Source organism: Amblyomma maculatum, chromosome 10 (assembly GCF_055883805.1).
Source record: "Amblyomma maculatum isolate TAMU_Amacu chromosome 10, ASM5588380v1, whole genome shotgun sequence".
NCBI lineage: Eukaryota > Metazoa > Arthropoda > Arachnida > Ixodida > Ixodidae > Amblyomma > Amblyomma maculatum.
In genome coordinates, this window is record NC_139353.1 from 36,796,286 (window position 1) to 36,821,580 (window position 25,295).

General features: G+C 44.7%; 2 protein-coding genes across 2 annotated transcripts; one reads left to right on the forward strand and one right to left on the reverse strand.

Annotated features, from left to right (window-relative positions):
* The first annotated feature begins 330 nt into the window (after positions 1-330).
* sll (adenosine 3'-phospho 5'-phosphosulfate transporter 1) lies at positions 331-11,838 on the forward strand. Its single transcript, XM_084582510.1, has 4 exons — positions 331-709; positions 3,689-3,849; positions 7,265-7,549; positions 10,615-11,838. The coding sequence occupies exons 1-4, from the start codon at positions 538-540 to the stop codon at positions 11,239-11,241; spliced, it is 1,245 nt and encodes a 414-aa protein (XP_084438636.1). The 5' UTR covers positions 331-537; the 3' UTR covers positions 11,242-11,838.
* On the reverse strand, positions 11,467-25,282 carry mldr (mitochondrial ribonuclease P catalytic subunit). Its single transcript, XM_084582508.1, has 6 exons — positions 24,700-25,282; positions 21,268-21,648; positions 20,700-20,744; positions 16,262-16,511; positions 15,201-15,340; positions 11,467-11,803 (listed from the first exon to the last, which is right to left on the reverse strand). Exons 1-6 carry the CDS (start codon positions 25,068-25,070, stop codon positions 11,467-11,469), a joined length of 1,524 nt encoding a protein of 507 aa, XP_084438634.1. The 5' UTR covers positions 25,071-25,282.
* Between the last annotated feature and the right edge of the window lie 13 nt (positions 25,283-25,295).

Genomic DNA, 25,295 nt, shown 5'->3' on the forward strand with positions numbered 1-25,295 from the left:
TTTGTTAAACGCTTCCTCGAGCGCTATTTGAGCGTATGATTTTCTCCGCACAGTACTAGGACGGTATGAATGTCTTCCACCAAGACTGTTTTTAGACACAAAGTGCGCTTAAACCGTCGAGAGACAGGTTTCGCAGCGAAAAGCGCAGCGCGCTATCCGGACCTATATGCCGCTTATGCCGAGACCGCGAACGCTGAGCGATAGCACCTTAGTACACCTTAGCTATTGGTAGCGCCGCCCCGCGGTGGCGGCGGGAAGGCATCACCGCGGCGGACACGCCAGCGCGCGCCCTCGGCACACTAGCCAGTATATTCTAGGCACTATAGCTCGCAGTAGCTCGGCTCGCAGTCGCAGCTGCTGGCGTGTTTCGTTTTCATTGAAGACAGACCTTGGCATGGCGCACGGCTGCAGTCTGAATTGAGGAAAGCGAAAAAATGTGGGCGACGCGCGTTTTGCAGCTGGCATGATGGTGCTTATGACGCTCGTGGAAGCAATCATTCGTAAAGTGTGTTAGGCGGCTTTTGCAGCAGCCGCTTCATGGCTCCCGCTTCACTAGTGCCCACGACGGAAATCGGCGACAGCCTGTGGACCAACGACGACAACTGGCTGCTGCGCCTGGTTGTGAATTTGCTTGGCTACGCGACCATCATCTGCCCTGGCGCCCTTCTCATATGCTATGTGCGGAGGACCAAGTGTCTGGAGAACCAGGGCAAGTTATTCGTCGTCGGTGACTGGTCACCGGTCACGCCTGTCACCCATCCGTGCCGGTTTCGGAGCGGGAGAATTTATTACTTTACATAAACTAATCACTTTTTCGTTTTCACATGCTGGATGTGCTGTGCTCCGTAGAGCGTAGTGTTCGAAGCTGCTGTCTTCTCAGAATATCATTTTAGTTCCGCTAGTCGTAAAACAGCGGCAATAAAAACGGCGCGATAACCATATGCGCGCGCAACATTTTTTTTTTTTTTTCTACGGTTACTGAATTTATCGCTAAAAAAAAGCTGGGTCATTTTGACACCGGTTTCTTAGCATCTGCCAGTGTACAGAACCTATCAATTGTCTTGCTATTCTTACCTATCAGAAGCATTTGTAATATTGATTCGGCAGAGGCATGCAGGGAGTTCGCGGCTAGTGACTCGATTTTCTTCCTTTCTTTTTGCCTGACCGGATTGGCTCATGAAAGGTGTATGAAAACCCATGCACCTGGTGCATTAGGCATTCTCCAGTCTCGCATTCAATTCTTGGAGACCCTGATTTGGCGCAGCGCCGAGCGCAATTTTTACCATATATGTTCGGTGAATTCTCGCCGTTGCTTGCCAACGCGGCGCATGCGCGCGTGGCACTCAAGTGACAGCTGTTGGCGGGAGACATGACGCGCACTGCATACAGGTGCGCATGACATTATGCTACGCCTGGGTTCTTTGGGAAGCGCGAAGAGGTGCGCCTACACAAGCAAAGAAATAAAATAAAAAAAAGAATGAAATTGAAGCGAAACGGAGCGTGCCTCAAAGTTTCACATAGCTCGACCACTGCTGTTTCAATGAGGTGGATTGGAAGTTGGTTACGTTTTTCGGGAAAAAACACGTCCTAGGTGAAAGTCTTCACTAGTTAAACCAATTGAAGTAATAAGTGGTTGCAGTTGATGCCAGTTGGAAACTTATTCCTTAAACTTGCTTGACCGTGATTTTTGCCTGGTTTGAAGTGTGCTAAAGTGCTGCATTTGACAACATCAACCCGTTAATTTGGTGTATTCCTGATCTCAAGTGTGCTTGATTTGCCGCTTGTCAAGTATCGTTGCCCTACACCTCAACTGACCTCCCCTTTTCACCTGACGTGTGGTTTTTTAAGGTAACCATGTTAAAGGATCCGTTCTCCAAAAAGAAAGGTGTGGGCATTGTCGACATTGTGAGTGAAAAATCTCAAATTCCTCTGGCAGGTTGTAGTTGTAGATGACATGACCAGGTGATAGTTCATAATGGAACTAGACACGGAACTCGCAATACTTTCGCATTTCCGCACGTAATGAGACTTAAGTGTACCTTCATTAATTTTTCCTCTTCTGCGGGTTAGTGCCAGTTTTCACCAGTGAGCACACATATTTCTTCTTTTAAGGTTGCATATTATCCAGCCTCAGTTCTGTGCTGTACGCCAAGTGCCTTTCCTCAATCACAAAAGCACTGCCTACATTAGACTGGTTTGGTGCTGCCACGAAGCTAGATTAAATATTGTTTTTGATTTCAGAGGTGTATGTGCACTTCAGGGCTTTCTCTTGTTCGGGTTGACTCATCCAAGAGTAATTTTTCTATTTCTGAAATCTTGCTTTCAGTTGATGCTGATGCTATGATAGCTTCGCAAACTATGCAGTCGTTGTGACAGCTATGCAGAAAAACTGAAATCACAGCATGCATATATCGCTCAGTATGAATGCTGCACATTGTTTTATATAGGTGGATACAGATTGTAAGATTATGGTGTCACATATTACAACACTGAAGCTCCCCTCAGTAGAAATCACTGTCACTCAGGGAGAAATTCCTCAGTGTATTTCCATTAGCTGTAGTTATGCACTACAGGCCTACAACAGGACAGCTGTCATGTATCGTAGGCCATGTGCTAAGTTAGAAAACCTCTCTATTGTATCGGTTTTATCACTTCATATTTACCGCATGCCATAACTGAAAACTTTTTGTGTGTTTAATCTCATGACCAACACTTACGTGAGGCTTGCAGTCAGGATTGGGTATAATGAATTTCTATAGTTTAGGTAACTGTCACACATTTGCGGTCAAGTGTTGGTCGTTAGGTGTTAGTGTTGGGGCTGTGATGAATGTAGGCTAAGCAGCAGAGTATGATGCAGCTATTGTGCCAGGAGCGGGGAGTAGGGGGCCTCCTAAATTGGTGGAAAATAAAGTTTTAATCAATCAATCAATTATTGTTACTTCCTTGTACTGAAGGGAAAAAGCAAACAACAATCTGTGGGCTTTTGTCATTTGTATGCACCTTTTGTTCACAAAGAACTGTGAGAGATGCAGTGGATTCAGGTGCATTTTATTGTGGCTTACTATCACATAATGGAATAGCCTTTGTGGTGTCATGGCTGTGAAAAATATGTCGGCATCTGTGTGCATACTCTGGAGGTCACTTCATTTTTATTTTATTCAGTTTTAACGATCCAAGTGGCTGAAGAATCGGGGCCAGACATAATGCATTATTTCAAACATGTGGTCTTTGCCTCAGATTCCTGCATGATGTCATTTCTTGTGCAGAAACATGAGGTGAATATCTGGTGTAGTAGGCCGATTTCACCATGCTCACTGTACATGTCCTCAGCATGTGCGTGGTAATCACGCCGGTTTATTGCTGCTCTCAATCCTCAGGCAACCTCGAGAAGGCATCCAACCTAGCCAATCTATGGTGCATAATAGAGGGTATTTTTTCTAGTGTTTTTCCCGATTCACCCAATGGATATCATTCCTGAAGATAATATATTGAGTCACAGAGTGAGCACTACAGATATAATCTGAGCTATTTTCCCATAAAGCAAATTGGGCACTGAGCCTGCATGATCAGTCTGAGAGTTCTACCAACTGTCTCCATGATGGTGGTGGCGTAATGAAATTCCGGTGAAATGAGTCTATTGGTGCTGGACATGACTGCTGGTAGCCATAGCTTTTTATGTTGTCCACAGGGGGTTTCTGTGGTCGGCTACTGCGTCTGTTTGTGCTGGGACATGAGCCGGATACCAAGTCAAGTCTGGAGCTGGGAGGGAGCTCAGAGTCACCCCGACCGCCAGGCCGCTCATTGCTGTCCGATGCGTTTGTGTTGGCCTACTGCTTCCTGGGACTCCAGGTGAGGGTCTAAGCTCACTTTTCTGTCTTAGGCGTCAAGCGCGACCATGTTGAGATTGACGACTAAACAAATAAAAATATGCTGAGAAAAGGAGAATGGGATTGTACTGACTTGATAATAGTCATGTGCTAGGCGTAGCGCATGCACAAGCACCATTATAAAAAGGCATCATGACATGGGCAAGGCTAGAAGGGTAACATACCCATTGCCTGTCGAAGTACTGTGCGCTTCTAAAATACTCTTTACTTCATACGTCATCAACAGCCACAGTAGCCACTCACGCATGTGCCAATTTTACTGACACGGACTGAAATAAAAACATGCAAATAGGGGTTCGGAAGTCAACCACTTCTTTGCACTTACCATCTGCCTTTCCCTCTTAATCATAACTGAGAAATATCCTGCATGGATCCCCAAAAGCAGCTTTTATATCTGAAATGGTATGTTGGTGCACAAATACACTATGGGAAATAGCGTTTTTGGAATGAGGCATCTCAGTAATGCCACTGTATGCACCCAGAAATGTCTGACTTAGCGCAGCAGCCCATGATGCTTAGTATGTGCATGGTGGTGGAAGTGCAGTGCCGCCACCTTTCCTTCTAGGTAGTAGACACTTGGCTTGACCATGCATCATGGGACCGGCATATATATGCATCACTGAAAACAAAGAGCAAATCTAGAAACAGAATTTTGTTGCCATTAGCCAATTCAGGGGTGACATTCAAACCACCGGATTATGCACTGAACAGGTTAATAATGTCAGTCACAATTTCATGTAACCTTTCAGCTGCTTCTTTGTCTAAGGCTACAAAGTAATCACCCATGTACCTGCATGCCTTCACAATACGCTTATCATTGAGGCCAGTTATAAATACTGGGGCAACTGATGAGTTCATACAGATTCCTGATTTAATATTCGGAGTTTGTATTGCACCTGATTTAGTTCGCGAATTCCTGGCTGTAACCATGTGCAACGCCAGTATTCTTCTGTCTACTTACCTTCCATTAGTTTGTGAATTCCTGGCTGTAACCATGTGGAATGCCAGTACTCTTCTGGCTCCTTACTTTCCATAGTGTCTAGTCCATAGTGTGTGCTGCTTCATAGTGTGGGTCCATAGTGTGTAGTGCTTGAAAAGGTAGAACAGGGAGGAATGGCAAGGGAGTAAAAATAGAGGAGCTGTGTGACATCAATTTTCCTATCTTTACAAAGTCTCGCATAATGTAAAGGGGGTAGGAGGGAGGTATAATGTTTGGGTCAAGTTACCGCCCCATGTAAGCGGGGAAAAATATTCGCAATGGTTAACAGGGATGGGCATCCTGAGCTTTCAGACACATGGACTGTTACACCAAACTGCCAAATGGAATACTATCAGATACCCCTAACAAGTGGCAAAGTGTACATTGACCAGAAGGTCGGCGCTTTAACATGCGGGCAAAGGAATGCTTCCTTAAGGTAAGAAACAGGTAGGGGAGAAATCTTCCTGACAATTGCTGATGCCTCACCACACCTATGAGCTTTTATCAGTGAGAAATGGGGTTTTGGCAACAGCTGAAAACAAGGCATAAAGGGAAGTAACAAAGGCTTTCCACATTAAAAAATTACGCGATTCATGTGCGAGTACTCCACTCATTTCATTGCTTGTAAAAGTAATCTGTTCCTTGGATCATAAAGTGTTCTAGAACTTCATTCACCTGCTTGTTCATAACGATGGAGTTTCTTTTACCTCAGGTTGATGACTCCTCTGCTGGGGCTAGCAAACTTTTTCCTACATTCAATAGAGGCTGAGCTATTCGTCCTTTTTTTTTTCTGTTTTAGAACAAATTCTGTTGGCCATCCTAAAACATATAAACATTTCACATGTTTGTTTAGAATGTGATTGGATTTTCTTTTGTTTTAAGCATTTTTTAGGGCACGCACATTTATGACAGACACTACCCTTTGGCTTTTCTGCTGTTGATCGTGTCGATAAAAATGCACTTGTTAACGTTTTTGCCTTACCTCTGTCTAGATGCCTTCGTATTGCTTTGTTTGTGTGATGTTTTACTATTAGATCTTCACGTCCAAAGATGATCGTAATGTTAGCCTCACTTTGCTATTTGTTGGCACGTGTGTTATAGTGCATGCGCACCTAATAACACATGCCTCTCTTGCTGTAACGGGCTTTATTACCTCCAGAAAACGTGATATATAAGGACGAGATTTCAAGAAACAGTTTTTACACTGTTCAGTTCTCAACTATTGTCTGGCTTGGAGACTCAGAGGATCGCTTGCGTCCCCCTGGCATTTCCTACACAAGTTTGATGCTAATTTTTTATTATGCTGCTTGGAAAACTTGACAAGGGGTCATTTTATGTTGCTTGGGCTTGAAACTGTTCTTTGGTGACATGCCATAGATAGACTAGGCTAGCAGATATCGATTGGTGATCCATCATAAAGGCACTAAATAGGTCTTTGGCGACCCAAAGAAAAAAGTCCGATATGTAGTAAGTAACAAGGACACATGTGAGAAACACCTGTGGCATATGCAAAGGGCTGCTTGAATCAATTGTATTTAGTATGAGAAAAGAAATTAATAGAAGCAATAATAATAAAAACAACTTGTAAAAACTTAGATGTGGTACACTTAGATGCAGTGCATTTAAATAGCGAAGCTTATGACTTTAGCTCACGTGATGCATAAAATCTTGGATGTAAAAAGACATGAACATGCGAGGCGAAGAGTTAACATAGCATGCACACAGCAGTAGCTAGATTTCAATACAGGCAGAATTGGGATAGGAAAAAAAAGCCTTTTTGTTGTGTAATGTCTGTGTAAGCTTAGAGCCCCAGGTGAATTTAATTAGGAGCTTTAATATACAGTGTCTGTCATAGTCCACACGACGCCTCAAGATTTTGAAACCTAGAAACTCGCTGGAGAACACCATCGTTTTTTTTTTCTCCTCTTCCTAAATGACATACTTTTGATTAGAGAAGAAAATGGTTGTATAATCATTTAAGAATGAGAAAGTAGAGGGGCTTATTTATGCATATGTGTATTTACAGAAAACAAGCCACTCTCAGAGTTAGAAACCAAGAAAAGAATTGAGGAAAAGGTTATTGACTAATTCTTTTGATTAGAGAAGTAAATAATTTGGTCACAGCTTTAGGGACGACTTAATAAAATGAGACAGTTTTATAGAAAACGGAGGAAAAGATAAATAGGCTTCTGGTGGAAACTGAATCCATAACCTCACGTGCCGCATCTGATGTTACACTATTGGCTTTTTTTTTGTACGTCACTGATAACCTTGATTCTACTACAACTTACCAAACTTACTTGTAGCATGCTTGTGATAATGTTCTAGGAAACTGCACTACCGTCAGCTGGTGCTTCCACCTTATTGTGCCACCTGTCTGTGCCACCTCTTTGTGCAGGTCTCCTACCTGACCTGGGGCGTACTGCAGGAGAAGATCATGACACAGAAGTACTATGAGGTGCTGCCATCCGGAGGGACGGACGGCCAGCGCTTTGGCGACTCCCAGTTTCTGGTGTTTGTAAACAGGGTGCTGGCGTTCACGCTGAGCGGGCTTTATCTGCTGGTGACGCACCAGCCACGCCACCTGGCGCCCGTCTACAAATACTCCTTCTGCTCCTTCTCCAACATCATGAGCAGCTGGTGCCAGTATGAGGCGCTCAAGTTCGTCGCCTTCCCCACCCAGGTGGGAAACACTGATACTCGTGTGAACCACCACAGTGTTAGGTGAAGAAAGTGCAGCGATCGGGACAAAGCACAAAAAATAACGAGACAGACCCAAGCGCCAAACTTCTAATATTGCAATGTTGCATGCTTAGCACCAGTGCTTGTCCCGCCTTGATCCCTTCGTTTTAACATTGTAGCGTTAAAGGTTTTGTTGTACAGAAAATCGGCCTTGGTGTCGCTGTTAATGAACAATCACGGGCATGGCACTGTTAGCTGACGTGGCTGAGCTTCAATTCTTCGATGCTTTGTGCGACTTAACGAGACTACGCGATGTCAGAAAGTTGTGAAGAGCGGCCGACTAGGGTTGCTCATCTGAGGTGGAAAGGTGGAATAAGAGTCAACCTTCCAGTGCTCTTCGATGCTGTGTCAGGCACGCTACTCATAGGCCAAGCAGGCGCGTTCATACGGCTTGGTTAAAATGGGGCTTTATATGTCGGGTGGTCGCCTACGCTGTCGCATCATGCCCTTAAAGGCGGAGCCCAAGTGTTCTCCCAAATTTTTTTTGTGCTTTGTGCTGCTTTCACCGAGGACACTTTGCACCAATTGGAGATCCCTTAGGACAGCCATTCAGTTTGCATTCCGCTACTAACGCCACGAAGTGGTGGTGCTTCAGTGGGGGCAGAATGCTTAAAGATAAAAAAAGTACTTCTCAGAGCACTGCAGAATCTGCAGTGGAGAAATGCGAAAGCCTGAGCGTTGCTGCTGCACGCGGTACATCGCGCGCCCCTTGTCGAACAACACAACCAGCGTTTCAAAGAACGCATCAAAGTTCACTTGCGTTCTATGGCTGATCTACAGGAAAGGAGAGGCGCAGTTTCTCTCACTTGCGGACAGATCTCGCCGACGCGATATTTTCACCATGAACCTTGGAGGGCTTTTGCCTTAAACCACCCATGTATTCAGACGCTGGCGCACGTTATACCTAGAGTCAGAATTACAGTCAGAAGCCCTGCAAAGCTTGTTTCATAGACTATGGTGTGCCTCTCACTCAAAAAAATTGACTACTCTTGTACAGTGAAACCTGCTGACCAGAGAAAATGTGCGGGAAAAAAAAAAAAAAAAACTTATTGGTACTCTTTCTTTTCATCATGGGCGCCTGTAGATACACAGACTACAGTAAGTGACTTTGTTTCAGCTGCAGCTATCAATTCTGTTTTCTCAACAATGCTCCAATACGTGGCATTCTACTTTTTTGGAAAAGGAGGATCAGATGTGTTCAACAGCTAAAACTGCACCAGTCGTGGCCTCTAATATACACCTTTGTCAATTCTTTGCATCTCCGACACAGGCCGTAAAGGTGTACTGGTGAGAATTTTGAGCTATAGTCTTTTTCTTTTTTTTCTTTTAGGAACTCATTTCACAATCTCCAACCATGTTTATGAACTAGAAATTATTATTCCGCGTGATCATTTCTCTTATTAAATTGGCATTAAACATACCTGCTCCCACCGTTCTTTCTTTTAACTTTCAACAGAGGGCAGGAGGAGTCTCCCAATGCACGGAGTGCTTTTCAGGCAACCACGTGCTGGCTTACAACCCTGCCGTTGGCAGTGTAATACGTGAAGCGATGTTTTAAACTTAGTCCGCTTGTTTCAGACTTGTTTCGGCGATATGTTCTCTGACTCGCAAATAGGCGATGGTCTCATTAAAATATTATTTACATCGTGTCCAAAAACATCAACAAAGATAACTTGAGGTGTCCTCTCTCTGAAAAACAAGATGCGAGAAATTTTCTAGAACGCTGCTTAGTGCACCTTTAAAATGTTACTTAAATTAAAGGCTAGCTGGGTTTCACTGGCATTTCTGAGCCATTCCTGCAACGACTACACTTCCTTCAAGCCAACTGTGTGTATTATCAAGCTCAGGGCTGTTGCGAGGTCATGGCTTCCCCTTAGATTAAAAAAAAAAAGTTGCCATCCGAACAGTGGTGTGCTAGCTGGATTTCACTGGTATTTGAGCCGCTATCTTTCATAAATGCTGCAAATGTGCCTTCCTGCAACGACTACACTTCCTTCAAGCCAACTGTGCGTATTATCAAGCTCAGGACTGTTGCGAGGTCATGGCTTTCCCTTAGAGAAAAAAAAAAAGTTGCCATCCGAAGAGTGGTGTGCAACGCACGGCAGTACGACTGCTTTATGGACTTCAGATGACTTTCAGACGAGCTGTGGTGAAATATTAGGAAAGCTTGTTAGCGCATCTTGTGGAGACTTGCGTGGATTTTGTGTGCATCCACCTCGCAGCATACGTTTTTAGATCACAGCTGTGTCATAAAAGGACGTCATTCAACGCCGGAAAGAGGCAGAGAGAAAATAAAATTAAAAATGGGCTGTGGCATGTTGCAGCAGCTGGCTGCACTAGAGAGATGAAACTGTTTTGCGCACGGTTTTGCCGAGTTGTTGTGGAATGTGAGAGATCGTTGTGCTGCAGGCAGTGCAGACGCTTTGCAATTGTCATGTCGTGGCTAAACATTTGGAAATACTACTTCAAAGAAGGAAAAAAGAAACAGGCATGATTCTTTAGTCACAGCTGTGGTTCTTTCAGGATAATTAGACATCATAGTTTGCTATGCTTAACAGCAGTCTAGTCGTGTCATTGCAAAATTGTAGTTGCACCACATTGCTTTAGATTGCTATTAAACAACAATGCTTGAATTCTTCTCGCGAAAATGTTAAGCCTAAACATACCTGACAAGTAAGATCCTTTTTTACATCCATTGCTAGCTACAGTTCCAGTCAATAATAATAATAACCCGTAGCGATGCTTTATTTTCTTTTAAGAGTAACATGGTAATAATTTAACAACTCTATTTCTTATGAATTCTATTTCTGAACATTTAAATGCCAGCTTCTTCATTCAATTTAAAAACAGCATGTGTCTTCAAAAACTGTGCGTCTTCTTTAGGGGAACGTATTGATTAAAAAAGGGACAGGACATGGGCTAACAGGCACTTTTTTAACATTTTGCTTGAGCAAGACCGTCCAGAGACATGCATACATGGCGTCTGTTTATTTATGACAAGTGCAGGTCCTGGCCAAGGCATCCAAGGTGATCCCCGTAATGCTCATGGGGCGCCTGGTATCGCGCAAGAGCTACGAGTGGCACGAGTACCTGTTGGCCTTTGCCATCTCACTGGGCATGGGTCTCTTCCTCCTCTCCCGGTCCTCCGGCTCCTCCTCTTCCTCTTCTCCCACCAGCAGCAGCCTCTCCGGCCTGATCATCCTTGCCAGCTACCTCATCTTGGACAGCTTCACTTCCAACTGGCAGTCCGAGCTGTTCCGCACGTACCGCATGAGCTCTGCACAGATGATGTGCGGCGTCAACTTCTTCTCGTGCTTGCTGACGCTCGTCTCGCTGCTACAGCAAGGGGCGCTCGCCGCCTCAGTACGCTTCATGTTCCGCTTTCACGCCTTCTTCTATGACTGCCTACTCCTCTCGATCTGCTCAGCCACGGGGCAACTCTTTGTCTTCCACACCATCGCGCAGTTTGGTCCCGTGGTGTTCGTGGTGGCCATGACTGTGCGACAAGCCGTTGCCGTGTTGCTGTCATGTTTGATCTACGGACACCGTCTGGGTGCCCTCGGTATCGCCGGTGTTCTTGTTGTGTTCGGTGCTGTCTTCGCCAAGATCTACTTGCGACAACGTGCGGGCTGACTTCACGATTCTTCAGTATTTCTCGGTTGTGGAACTCTCCAGGTGACTGCCTGGTCCTCCGTTGGAAGTCGCGCCAACGACGCTTGCACTGAAAGCTGTGGCTTTTGTCTCGGAAACTTGCTCAAGACATCTAACCGAAGCAAGTGTTTACCTACGAAGTATTTTAATTTCTCATCTCCAAAACACAACAACCCGCAGCGAACAGTTCTATGGAGAGTTTCACAGCTACGACGAAGATTGAAGTGCAGGCGCGATGCACAGCCACTGCACCTCTGTCATCAAAGCAGCGGGCATAGCCATGGCCGTACCGCATTCCTGCGCGTGCGGCACGTGCCAGCCGTTCGTGGGGCTTCCTTGCACCTGCACCTTGTGTGGGAGTGCCGGCACGGGAGCGTTGGTACCCCATTCCTCCTGGTGTAGGTGGCGCCACCGCCTGAACAGCTCCTGGAGCCTCGAATCGCCCAGGCGGTAGCGGTGCTGTCTCATGAGGTCACGTGACACCACCAGCGTGCCCGGTCCCCCGTGTAGCGCCGCATACAGTAGAAATGGGTCGTCGTGCGACCTGCAACGCCCGAAATAAAAGATTCGTGTTCAGTATTGAGTGAAAGCAGTGAGTGCTACCACGGTGTTTGTCCATTTTTTTTTTTTCAACCATGATTAAATAATGCAGTAAAATGCTGTCAAAAGTTTACGAAACGACAGTCTGGCAAAGGAATTTTATTCCTTTAACACGTCTACTCTAGACTGCATAGAAAGGCAATAAAATTGAGTTCATTTACAAGCACTGCATTCCATAAACCTTCGATTGATTGATACATAGTTACCTTGCAGTTTGGGTGTTATTGCTGGAAAAAGTTATGCATGAGAAAAAATATATGTATATATACACAGGAACATGAAACACTTCAATAAAATTCAATACCATATGTGCATACATATGAATATCTCTTTTCTACAGCATGCTACATGATTATGTTCAGTTCAGTCTTGTCCGACTCTTCGGGACCCTATGGACCATATCACGCCATGCTTTCCAGTCTCTCACTATCTTCCTAACATCACAACTTCATCTGCAGTGCCTCGAGGATGCCATCTAACCACCGCGTTCACTGCCTACCCCTTCTCCAGTGACCCTCAACCTTTCGCAACATCAAATCCTTCTCCAGCGACTCCTCTCTTCTCATCAGATGACCAAAGTAGCTGAGCTTTAACTTTAGAATTTGACCCTCCAATGAGCAGTCAGGGTTTATGGTCGACAATATAGACTGATTTGATCTTCTGGCCGTCCAAGGAACTCTCAAGAGTCTCCGCCAGCACCACAATTCAATCTCGTCAATTCTTCGGCGGTCAGCCTTCTTCACAGTCCAACTCTCGTATCCATACATCACAACTGGAAAGATCATAGCACGAGTTATACGGATCTTGGTTGGCAGACTAATATCTCTGCTCTTTACTAGGCGGTCAAGGCTAACCAGGCTAACCATTGCTCTCTTTCCCAGAAGCAGGCGTCTCCTAATTTCATGGCTGCAGTCTCCTTCCGGGGTAATCTTGAAGCCCAAGAGAAAATCTGTCACAGCTTCCACTTCTTGTCCCTTGATGCTCCAGGACTTGATAGGCAAGACACCAAGATCTTTGTCTTTTTAATGTTCAGTTTAAGCCCAAACTTCTCACTCTCTTGTACGCGCATCAGAAGTCTCGAGTTCCACTTCACTTTCTGCCATTAAAGTGGTATCATTCGCATATCTAAGGTTGTTGATACGTTTTCCAGCAATCTTCACTCCAGCTGAAGACTCTTCCAGACCGGCCTTCCTCATGATGCATTATGTTACCACCTTTGCAAAAAAATGAGTCGCTTGTGGGCATTCCTGAATTACTGCGCTGTGGCAATTGCCACGTAGAAAACTGCCCACCAATGTCGCCTGCAAACTATCTTCTCGCATTAAAATGAACATCAATGAAGGTGTAAAGGTTTACACAGCGTTAAATTACAAAAAAAAAACTGAAAACAAAACCCTGACAACTGTATCAGCTAGAAATCTGCAGTCTGAAGCTCAGGCTAACTATAACCTCTCGTGCAGCAGAAAACAATGTGCAGGATAGATGTAGAATAAAAGCAGTTGATAGTGGAAGCAGCAACATGCCTACTGCACAAGTTCGACGACCAAAATTTCTTTTAGTGCAAGTTATCTTACGAATGGTTTGGTTTATCAGATTTAATGTTCCTAAGCGCTTCATGATATGATGGGCTCGCAGAAGAGACCTCCAAATAAATTTGGCCCCCTGGAGTTCTTTCAACAAGCACTGACACTGCACAATGCACGAGGGTCTACTGTTTCACCTCCATCGAAACTCGGCTGCCGCAGCTGGGTTTAAACCTGGGTCCCCCGGCTCTGTAGTTGAGCACCCTAACCCGATATACCACTGCGAGGCTCTTCAGAACGGTGTGTTAGGCATTGACTGCCATAGATAGATATACACAGTACATGGATTGCCATGCAAATCAGTCTACACACTGTGCATGTGACCTACAATTCCTTCTCTCGTGTTGTTTCAGCATCAGCAGCTGAAAGTTGGTTTAAAGGATGCTTCCAATCATGTGACGCACAAAAAAACTGCAATATCATTGACATTTCATCACTTCATTTCGGAGCAATAAGGGATACAGGACCGACTGAACTGCACATAGACTTCAGAGCCACTGCTCGTCTGTTGAAACCAAAATGAAATATGAAAGGAGAAATCAGATTATAAGCCTTACAGTAAAAGCCCGTTAATTGGGCGTTTGAGGAACCAGAATTAATGTTCAAGTTCTGAATTACTGAACGGCGCTGAAAAGCCGCCAAAGGCCGTTTGCATCATCTAATGAATGCCTTGAACATGGCTGCCTATACATTTGAGCATCGCATTTTGACGATGCTTCGTCACACTTAATGTGCAGTGAAGCATCGTCAAAAAATTCGAGGACACTTTGGCGAAGTGATGAAAGTGATGAAGCCTGAGTGCCTACGCGACTGTTGCGCATGTAGCGATGAATGCTGCTAGAGTAACGCAAGCGACTACTCTTTCATATTCTGCGAGTGCATTTATTCAGTGAATTCTGCTTGGCAGCGACGAGATCGTGCTCCTTGTATCTTCTCAGTTGTTCTACGTTTACTGTTGTGTGGTTGATTTTACCAAGTGTGCAGCATTAATTTGTAATGAATTATGTAAACTCACTAATTAGTAATTGATCATTAATTGGCATACGGCCATATAAGGCACGCATTCGCACATACTGTAGTGGTGCTTTGTGATTGGTGGAGACCTCCATGATGTCATCCCGTCTCGACAAATCAGAGCTGCCGCAAAAGCGTGACACTTTTGCTAACAACAATGATGACATAATAAAGGCTTTCGCCTTAAAAATGACGGTTCAAAGCACCTGTACAACGAAGAAACCACGTAGATGCAAGAGATAGAAATGAGCATAGCTATTAGAACGGCGTGATGGTATCCCAAAATAAAACAAAGAGGCCGGTGCCAGCAGCGGGACGGCGTGACTTTAAAAGAAGCGAAGCAAACTATGCTTCTATGCTTATTTCAACAATGAGGGACTTCCAATTGTCGCACCCGGCATTGTGTTTATGCCTAAAGTCCACCAGTACTGCCGTTCCATACAATTGAGGCTCGGGGAAGTCTATTTCAATGATCACTGGCTTCAGTACATTGGCAGTACACTGGCACGAACCAATACAATGCCAATGTACTATCAGTGTACTGAGCATCAGGCAGGGTCGCACTTCTAGTTCGAAATGGGTGTTGATGAATTAACACCCACCATACATCACACATAAGAGAATTCCAGTTGACCAATGCCTTGCACACCGTTACGCATGAAATGCACGACCAGAAATCGGCGTCTGCACCGATGCCTTTAGCTAACAGGGGCAAGTGTAGTCCCAATCAAGGTTCTGACTCACGTGTCATTGGCCAGGTAACGGAGGCAGTGTTTCCAAATCTGGCTCATGATGTCGCTGGGCCATCGCAGCATATGCCTACGCCCCACCAGCAGCACGGACCGGTTATGCTGCACTGCATAATGCCGCACCACTTTGAGCAGCTGCAACAAAGGATCACGTGCCAAGGTATATGAAGGCATAAGTATTAAAGAAATAAATAAATAAAAGGGCATGCTACTCAGCTTCTCAAAACACTGCAATGAAAAAAGTACTGATCCTCCTGATACCTGGAGATGTATACATACATAGTGCAACGAATATGTTTCAAATGCTTGGCATATGATAATTTGGTTTCCATGCAGGACATGGACATAACAACAGACCGCCGTGGCACCGTTAGCTTTGCCATGTGTTCTGTGGTAAAATAACCCGCACATAACATTGCTGCAACAGTAAATTGCCGGTTATAATTGCATTTGGCCACTGATTGTAAACCCTGATAGGAAAAAAAAATTACAAACACTGCGACCGTGCCGACCAAACATTACCACAAATTCCTAAGAATGATCAGGTCCCTGCGGGACATCATTTGCACTAAAAATCTTTCATTCAGCTTTGTGCAGCAGTTGGACACCCTGCAGAGATATGTCAACAATATTGTTGCGAATCAGTCCAATTAACTTTAAGCTTATTGATTACATATTTTTCCCAGCAAATTAGTGAGAAGTGTAAGCTACTTCCTCTTTAATAATATTCCTCAAGTTTGTCATTTCTTGTTTGCTTTTTGGCTTAACTCAGTTACAACAATTATCAGTTTATAACAATTATATTTTCATGGCACTACAATATTACCTGGTGGAAATTCTTTTGGTGCACAAACATGAAAACACAACCGCGACGTGCACCCCTTTATGGCACATAGCTCCGATACGTTAAGTCAGAAGGCTATCTGGTGAACAAAGAGCAAAATAAAGGATAGCTTCTGGGATGTGGCATACGATGGCCCCTGTACTCTCCTTACTACTAGCGTCTAGTCTCCCCTACATCCAATATCAGCATAGGTGCGAGTAGCTCACGCTTACCTGCTGCGCTTTGCGCTGCGGCGTGGCGCCCCCCATGAGGGCGACATTGAGGCCGTCCAAGACCACCGAGTAGGCTGGGGCCTGCTCCAGGAAGCTCCTGAACTGGGACAGTTCCTTGGGGTTGCTGCTCAGGTAGGGGTCATTGCCCAACAGGCATCTCTCCAGGACGCCTTGTCGCAGCTCCTCCCACTCGTCACTGCTCAGCTCATATGATTCGAGCTGCCGGCCGCAGCGACTGCAGCGACCATCCCTGCCGGAGGCACAGGCTGCGTGATTTCCCCAGCCCAGCCTCCAGATATGAACTCCTCCGCAATTGCGGAAGGATAACGTTCGGGCAAAAAGCACCAACAGGAAATCTGGAGTTCCGTCTCACAAAGACGCCTCAACAACAAGAAAGCCGTGAGAATTGCATTCACCACAAACTGTTGTTCAATCGAACATTATTTTTTTGCTCTTTGTTAACCTTTACCTGACTTAGTAATAATTTTCGCTGTGTTTCTATGTGACTTTTGCCCATACTCATTACATCTGGAATACTTGCTTTGTTATCTTTATAGTCTTCTTTTTATCGCAGCATTTTGTTCACTGTCGGGTTTTCCTCTTGTCATTTAACTAGTATTTTATCAATATTTTGTTGTGGCATTTTATGTCTTTATTGTACACTATTATTATGCAGTGCAATTCGGACTACTATTTATAAACATTCAATTGTTTGTAAAAGAAAGTGACCTGTTTGAACTTATTCCTCAATCACACACCGACACTCATACTTCACGGTTTGACCGGCCCAACTTTAAAATGTGTTCTCAAACCTCATAGAGGGACGACGAGTAACCGTAAAGGTGATCCCGCGCCTCTTTTGACCGTAAAGGCAGGGGTTTGTGACAGTTGTCGCCCCTCACCAAGACCCTACAGAAGATACACGAAGCTTCATGTCCGACAACAAAGAAGCAGGTCCGATCCTTCTTAGGGCTCACGGGTTACTACCGTGATCTCATTCCGAACTATGCTGATCTGACCTGTCCTCTGTCAGATCTAACACGGAAGAGTCAACCTTCAGTCATGAGCTGGGGCCCTGAGCAAGAACGGGCTTTCAAGAACTTGCGGGAAAAACTGGCCGAGACACCAATTCTGAAACTTCCAGATTCTGACAAGGAATTCGTCCTGCGAACGGATACTTCTGATAGAGGTGTTCGGGCCGTTCTTCTTCAATCTCATGACGAAATCCTGCACCCAGTTGCCTATGCGAACCGCAAGTTGCTCCCTCGAGAGGTAGCCTATTCAACCACTGAGAAAGAGGCTTTAGCGCTCGTTTGGGGAATCGAGAAATTTCAAGTCTTCCTTTACGGGAGAAGGTTCCTCATACAGACGGATCACCAGCCTTTGAAGTTCATAAAAGAAACAAAATCTGCAAACAGCCGCATTCTTCTCTGGAGTATTAAGCTTCAGGAATACAACTTCCGTGTCGAGTATATTAAAGGCAGCGAGAACGTTGGAGCAGATTACATGAGCCGACTGGAATAGTTATTCATCTTGCACTACTACCTAGCTGCATTGTGTTGATTGTGTAATGAAAATCGTACACAATGTGCCTGTATATTTGTGCTTATTTGATTGTTATCAGTGATCCGTGACTTGTGACATGTGCTCAAGACATGACTGACAAACTACAGTGTTGTGGTGCTGTGCGGATTCTGATCAGTGCGTATACGGTGAGCGTCATGAACCATAGTGAGTGACGAATGATCTTCAGTGCATTGAACGGACCCAATCTACTGCACCCCTCTATCGGGGCGCAATAACATCGTTCTCGGCACTTGTGGAATTCTAGAATATTCCGAGGCAATATGTTCAGTGGGGGGCAGTATCGCAAGCTGCCTCACCTATTATACAGCAGAAGTTGCGGGAGCTTCTACCTCAGATATAGAGCGAAATTCACTGGACCCCGCCGCTCCTCGGGCAAGATTCAGCCTGCCAGCAGGGGCAGCGACCGCCTGTCCTTGACGCGGACGCTGCACACAAACAGAGTGTACAAAATAACCGACCGCAGAACGCTCGCGCCAGTGCGCCTGGGGAGATTCAGACTTCCGGCCACTCTCGCAGTGCTCCGGGAGAGCGTATTGTGTTTCCCGGGTCCGCGATCGACGCATCGTTCTCTGCACCTGTACGGCCGCCGATACCGAGCAACCCAGCCTTCGACGCCTCAACAAACAAGAAAGCTGTGAGAACTGCATTCGCCACAGACTGTTGTTCAATCGAACATTATTTTTCGCTTTTGTTAAACCTTTACCTGACTTAGTAATAATTTTCGCTGTGTTTCTATGTGACTTTTACTCATACTCATTATATCTAGAATACTTGCTTTGTTATCTTTATAGTCTTCTTTTTACCATAGCGTTTTGTTCATTGTCGGGTTTTCCTCTTGTCATTTTAGTAATATATTTTATCAACTAGTATGCGTCGTGGCGTTTTATTTCTTTATTGTACTCTATTATTACATAGTGTAATTCGGACGATTTATAAACATTCAGTTGTTTGTAAAAGAAAGTGATCTATTTGAACTTATTCCTCAATCACACACCGACACACGTACTTCATGGGTTGACCGGCCTGACTTTTAAATGTGTTCTCAAACTTCATAGAGGGCCGACGGGTAACCGTAAAGAGGATCCCGCGCCTCTTTTGACCGTAAAGGCGGGGGTTTGTGACACCCACACAGTTCTGACTTGGACTGTCAAACGTTGCTTAGGACATCAAAGTTGCGTTCAAGACAGGCAAGGCATAAAAAATGAAATATACCGGCTACTTTGTCGCTTTCATTCGGTACAAATTTCACATCAGTCTGCCTAAAGAGCCATAATGCCAATTATTACAGAAGTAATATCATTGCTCTTGTGCGCTGTTTGGGTCTCAGTACTGTTACGCCTTTGCAACCAGGCCCAGACTAACATGAGAAAAGAAATTTACCTTCTAATTATTGAAGGCGTTTAACATAGCAGAGACATACTCTACACCTGGCCGCCTAGTGTAATGCAAAGTTCATTACAATGCTAAAGCAGCTAGAGCCATCTATGGCAGCTTCTTGTGACTAGACGTGCGTAGTGAATGCGCTGCGATCAACAAAACTGTTTTTTCTTGAATTTCGATATTCAAAGTTGGTAGCTGCATTACAAATGCGGCTTAAATAATGAATGCTTACTAATGATTAGTGCTCATTACAAGAAAATACAGCTCAAATTTGGGGTCTGTATCGTATCTGGAGCAGAGATACAGCATGGGTTCTGTCATCACTGCTTCATGTCCTAGCGTTCCAGTCTCCATACAGGATAAGAGTTGTCAGACAAGGTTCAAATACTGCCTCCAAAGCAGGAAAGAAGGCGAGCACTTTTATCTTTCTGCCTTTCTACGTTATTCCATCACCTGCAATTATTTTTTTTGTCTCTCCCCACGAAACATTATTTACTTTGTGTGAAATGCCTATGCAGGTTCTATCAGGGTGGAAATTGCACATTAAAATGCGCAAATCAATAAATAAATAAGCAGAATAATTCAATGCTAATGAGGAGTCAAGCTCCTAGTAATTCTTTGTAGACTTTTTTTTTTTTTTGAAACTACATCTTAATAATCTTTATTTGACCACTATGTCACACATGATGACAGGGGACCTAGAGTAAAAGCTGCCCGTTAACTGCCTGACGAAGTCCTGGCCAAAGCCCTGGATCTTCAGCTCAAGGATCACAGAATGGAAAGGAATGCAGAAAAATATGCAAAATAATCATTAGAAATTTTGCAGTGACGTGACTCCAACACCTTTAAAAAAAGAGTAAACTAATTAGTTACGACTTTGGGAGAAGGTGAAAAACTTGAGCCCTTTGTTTCAGGAAACCTGGTTTAAGGTTTAAGGTTAAAGGCTGACATATATAACGGAGCAAAGGTAGCCTATAGATGTAGCTACTTGCTTCGTGCCGAGGGTGGTCTTAAAGCTATTTCAAGTAACACTTTCATCCGTTGAAAAGGTCGGTCTGATGAGGAATGCTAAAAATAAATAAACAGAACTTGCCACGATCCAGTGGTAGAAGGTGTGAAGAATGTTCTCGTCCACAGAAAATGCCAGAGTGAGATAAAGCGCCCAATGTCACCCATGCAAGTACCAGGTTGCAGCAATAAATGCTCTATTTGTACGCAAGCTTAACTCTCGTGAACTGTTATACTTCTATTGACCACAAGCTAGGCACAATGTTATCAAACACCATATAGGTCAAGCAGCTAATTATGAAAGAACACGCACTTTGCAAGAAACGTTGCTGGCTCAGTGATTTGCTCATAAAAGGGAAGAGGTGTAGCAGGCATTTCATTCCTACTACCAGCCACAGGAACTGTAAGAACCCGACTAGGACATTATACAGTGAAGGCACGTGGAAACGCCATCATATCTCACCTGGAAACCTCGGCAGGGGCACTAGTCCAGCCAGGCAGGGCCCATCTGCAAAATGAATTTCAGCGACAATCTGAGCAGCTGCAGTATACAGCCATACATTCAGTACATATACAGTACTGCACATTTTTATCGTGCTTCTACACGGGTCCCAAGATGACTTTTCTGTTCTCACGCTGTTTTGATATGTTCCCATTAACCTGGTAACCCCTGAAAGTAAATAATTTGCTTCAGTTGGAAGTGATCAGTTTTTATTCTAGTCAATCAGTATAACCGTATAACAACCCCCAATGAGATATGGCGGACAATAACTGAATGTCAGGCCTCACGGAACAATGAGAGAAGTTTTTAAGTTCAAAAACTAAGCATGCAGGTGGAGTCTTATGATCTTTTTCAAAAATAACCCCCCTCCCTATGCTAGGCTGCTCGGATACAGAGGATAGCCTAATATCTTGAAATGCAAGCTTCATGTGAGGCCCATATATAGTCAAGACAAAGGGTTCAGGCTTCCTTCCAAAACTCCATCTTTGGCCTTAGAGCCTCGGCAGAAGCAGCTCTTATACGACTTAACTTGTCGTAGAAGCTGGACAATTCAAGTGCAAGGGACGGACTCAGCGGCCCCTGATCGCCAGCACCCAAGTACGTCAACAGGCGATCCACCAGCCAACGTCCCTCGTCCAGTTGGCAGTTCTGGGCTAATGTGCCAGCAGTTGCAAGCCATGCCTCCCAGGTGGAATCGGAGACGCGCAGAGCCGGTGATCCCTGTAGCCGTTCTACGCAGCGCCAAGCTGTGGAATAGTCGCCGTGTTTCAGAGCCGCGACTGTTACAGAGTTGAGGGAGTCTGCAGACGGTGTAGGCTCATCAAGAAGCTCGGCGGCTTTGCTCCAGAGCGGTGTCTGGCACAGAGACCGAACCACCAGGTCCCGCGTTTTCGCATCCAACAGGCCGCCACTGCGTGAAACGTCGTGCACTCTGTGAGACGAGTTGCAAAACAAAATACGAAATTTTGTGCTACTTTACGTTAAAGAAAGAACGAAGCCGATTTCACTAGGTTTTTTTCAAAGGGATATTTACTGAGAACTACTCCGTTTAAATTTTGTTCACACTTTAGGGGTTGGATTTCTTGGTTTCTATTCTTGAAAATTCAGCAGGCTTCCTTTGGTGTTTATTGCAGGATGCAAGTCTAGCTTTCTTTTTTTATGTGGAAGTGGTAAGAAGTCACTCAAAAGGGTTCTGCAACATAATTTCAGTGCCCTGTTTAGCTTGTTAGTTCGAACTATTGAGTTATGATGGTGCTATTACCACCAGTCTTAACACGCATACTTTGGCACCTAATATTTCAGTATTCTTGAGAACCAAAATCATGGTGCTGATGGTGTTGGCACACAGTAACAGTCCATCCCATCGTGGTGGCTCAGTGATTAGGGCACTCGACTGCTGCGCCCAAGAATGTAGAATACATTCCTGATTGCGGCAGCCGCTTTTCGGTGGAGGCAAAAAGCTAGGAGCCTGCGTGATGTGCGATGTCAGTGCACGATAAGCAACCCCAGGTGGTTGAGCCCTCCACTACGGCATCTCTCATAGCCTGAGTCACTTTGTAACTTTAACCCTATAAACCAAACCAAACACAGGTGGTCCTTTGCAGCTGATATAATTTTATTTGGCAGGTATTTGATTATTGAATTAATAGCAAATTGTGTCCATTAAGAAAAATATATTATGTATCACTGTAATGTTCTATATTAACCAACATGTTTGATTTACACAAAGGCACAGCAAAGCAAAGGACATAAAAAGCACTAACAGACATACTGGTTACTACTTTTGCATCAAGGAATATCGCGACCTATACTTGTGAACAACTTTCCGTGCCTATGCACTTAAGGTTAGGTAGAAAAGAAATGAACGACCTCGCCAGCCGCTCCTCCCTATTGTAGGATGCCTGCGGTTGGAGAACAAAGGGGCAGTCAAGAAGTGGGGTAATGAGAAAATCACAATAGTTGAGTGACCATGGTGACAAAGGAATGGCTCCTTCTGCCAGGTTCCAGACTGTTTGTTCCTCATCTATCTCTGAGAAGCGCCCATGTGATCGTAGGCATAGGAGAGACGTCCTCAACATTAGCAAAAATGTGCTACAGCTACAAGGAAACCACGAAAAACCATTTTCCGTGAAAGTGTAGTGACGTGTTCATATAGGCTGTTTCAAATAGTTCCGCTGCATGTCATCATAGGGCCTAAAAAGGACAAAATGGGAAAATAAAGTTGAGGGCAATTTTTTGATTGATAGTATTTTGAAATTTGTTTTCTTAACTCCTGTTTCAGTGCACCGATTTGTGTATTCTTTTTGAGTTGGTATCTGCGTGAAATAAAGAATCAATCTTAAGAATAGCAGACAAGTATAGCCGGTAACCTTTAAGTTTGTCTCGGCACTTTGTGAGCACCAACAAGTTATTTATCAGTAGTGATTAACGTGAAACTCAGTAGTATTTGGAGCTGTGATTGCATGAGTAATTTTCATCATCACCAAAGAAGTAGTACAAATTAAATGACGCAACTGGCAGCCAAAAACACAAGACAAAGTTTACTTTTAAGAACTAGTTTTACAATTCATTATTGAGTTATCACAATACATTGAGTGGGAGGGCTCGACATCAAATAGTCTGTTTGTTGTTGGCAACAGTGGAACTGCTACTTAAATTGTCACAGTAACCAGAACACGAAACTTCATGAAACCCATGCACTCTTCCATGTCAGTGTCCTAAATGGAGTTGATCAACCTACTTAACTGATTAACTGTGCTAGGTTGGTGATGACCATGAACAAGCAGTGAGCTAGCAGGTGGCGAGTCAATAGCCGTTCCTAGTTTTCAGAACAGTACATGTAAGCTAGCACAGCAGTGCCTTAAACTGCATAACTATGTCGTTCGTCTATTAATACCCCTGTCATGTCATGAATTCGGCTTTTCTATTTAGTTAATTTTCAACTTCGACGGAGTGTAGCTCGTGCTCAACAGCCCATGCTTTGCATGCCAAGAATATTGACCTATTTCGGTTAAAACCGAACTTCAAGATCTGAATTCGACATTGGGTTCAAACAAAAAGTCCAACGCCTATGTATACCACCACCACTATTTTAATGCCAAAATGCATCTCATGGTTTCAGGTGGACTGGTGTTCTGAGTTTGTGCGTCGCTTCCAGGAGTGCCATTTTTGCCCTCACCCGACTGGAAGAAATGCTGAAACTGCATGACATCACTCACAGCCACAGCCAAACCCACTTCCTCTTCTGGCATTTCCTATAATCGGTGAGGGTAGAGATAAATTTAAAATTTTTTCACACTACTCCTATTGAGACGTGTAATCAAATGTGGGGGGTTTGTTTCATTTGATCTAGGCACTATGACATTTTGCTGCGTCGCCTCAATATTGCCTCAATTTAGTAGTCGTAAAATACTCAACATGCTATGATAGAAAACCAATGAACAAATATCATGAAACAAAAACATAGTTTCCTGCAGCACAGTACAGTAAATGTGCTATCTTTTTGGTCAGCCTTTGGCGTACTATTCTTTACAAGGCGGACTATATATTTTTGCACATGCCAAGTTGGCAGCTTGTGTACATGATATGATTTATATTGATTGCTCTCATTTTTTTTTTCTCCTAATGCTCGGATGTATTTTACTCTCAAATGTTTGAAACTATCGCACGACTCACTAAACAATTAAGTAGTTTTCACAGCAAAGCAACCTGCAGAACTTAGAACCAGGTGCTTTCGGTTAGCCAATGCAACGTACCGTATCTTCGAATTTTACTGTGAAATGAACAGGCAGCATCTAGCTTTGTGCTCAGAGCTGATGTGTAAGGTCATTTGCTCTGTCTGACCGAATAAAAAGAAAAACATCGTAAGAAAGCTACAGGTTGTTGGTGCGATGCGTTTGCCAACAATCTAAAGTGGCCGCGCGCTCGTTGGTTGAGCAGACCGCCAACGGTCGGTGTGTACCTTGACTCGAGGATTCTGCGTAGACACGTGGCTGCCTGGTGCTCGGTCGAGCACAGCGCCAGGTAGTGGGCGAGCAACGTGCGAGTCACACCTCCGCCGACGCCTTCCGCATACTCAAGCAGCGACTGAGCAAGCGCATGGTCTCGCCTAGCCACTAGGCAGCGCATGAGCTCGCTGCGGAACGGGGGCCACTTCTTCGAATTGTTCTGCTGCTCGAAACATGCCCAGTCCTTTGGCGACAGAGGGCGACCCTCTGCGTAGCTGACGACTTGGGCGTAGAGTTCCTCAGCTCTCCCGATGGCAGGTAGCGGTGTCCTGCTACATGCGGTAGACGCCAGTCGAACGAAACACCGGCTCCACGCTGCCGCCATGCTATTTCTCAAGCCGCGAGCACGCCTCCGCCAGGGCGACAAAATCCGGCACAAAGCGTTGAATGGTTGAATTGCGAAACTTTCATGGACCGCTGCGCGCGTCACTATTTTCCTTTTTATTTAATGACGTCGCCAGCAAATCCGGCTGGCCAGTCGAGAGTCCAGCCAGGTTGCAGCTGGCGCTTTATATTGATCGCGCGTGGCTAGAGGTGGCGGGGCGCGTCG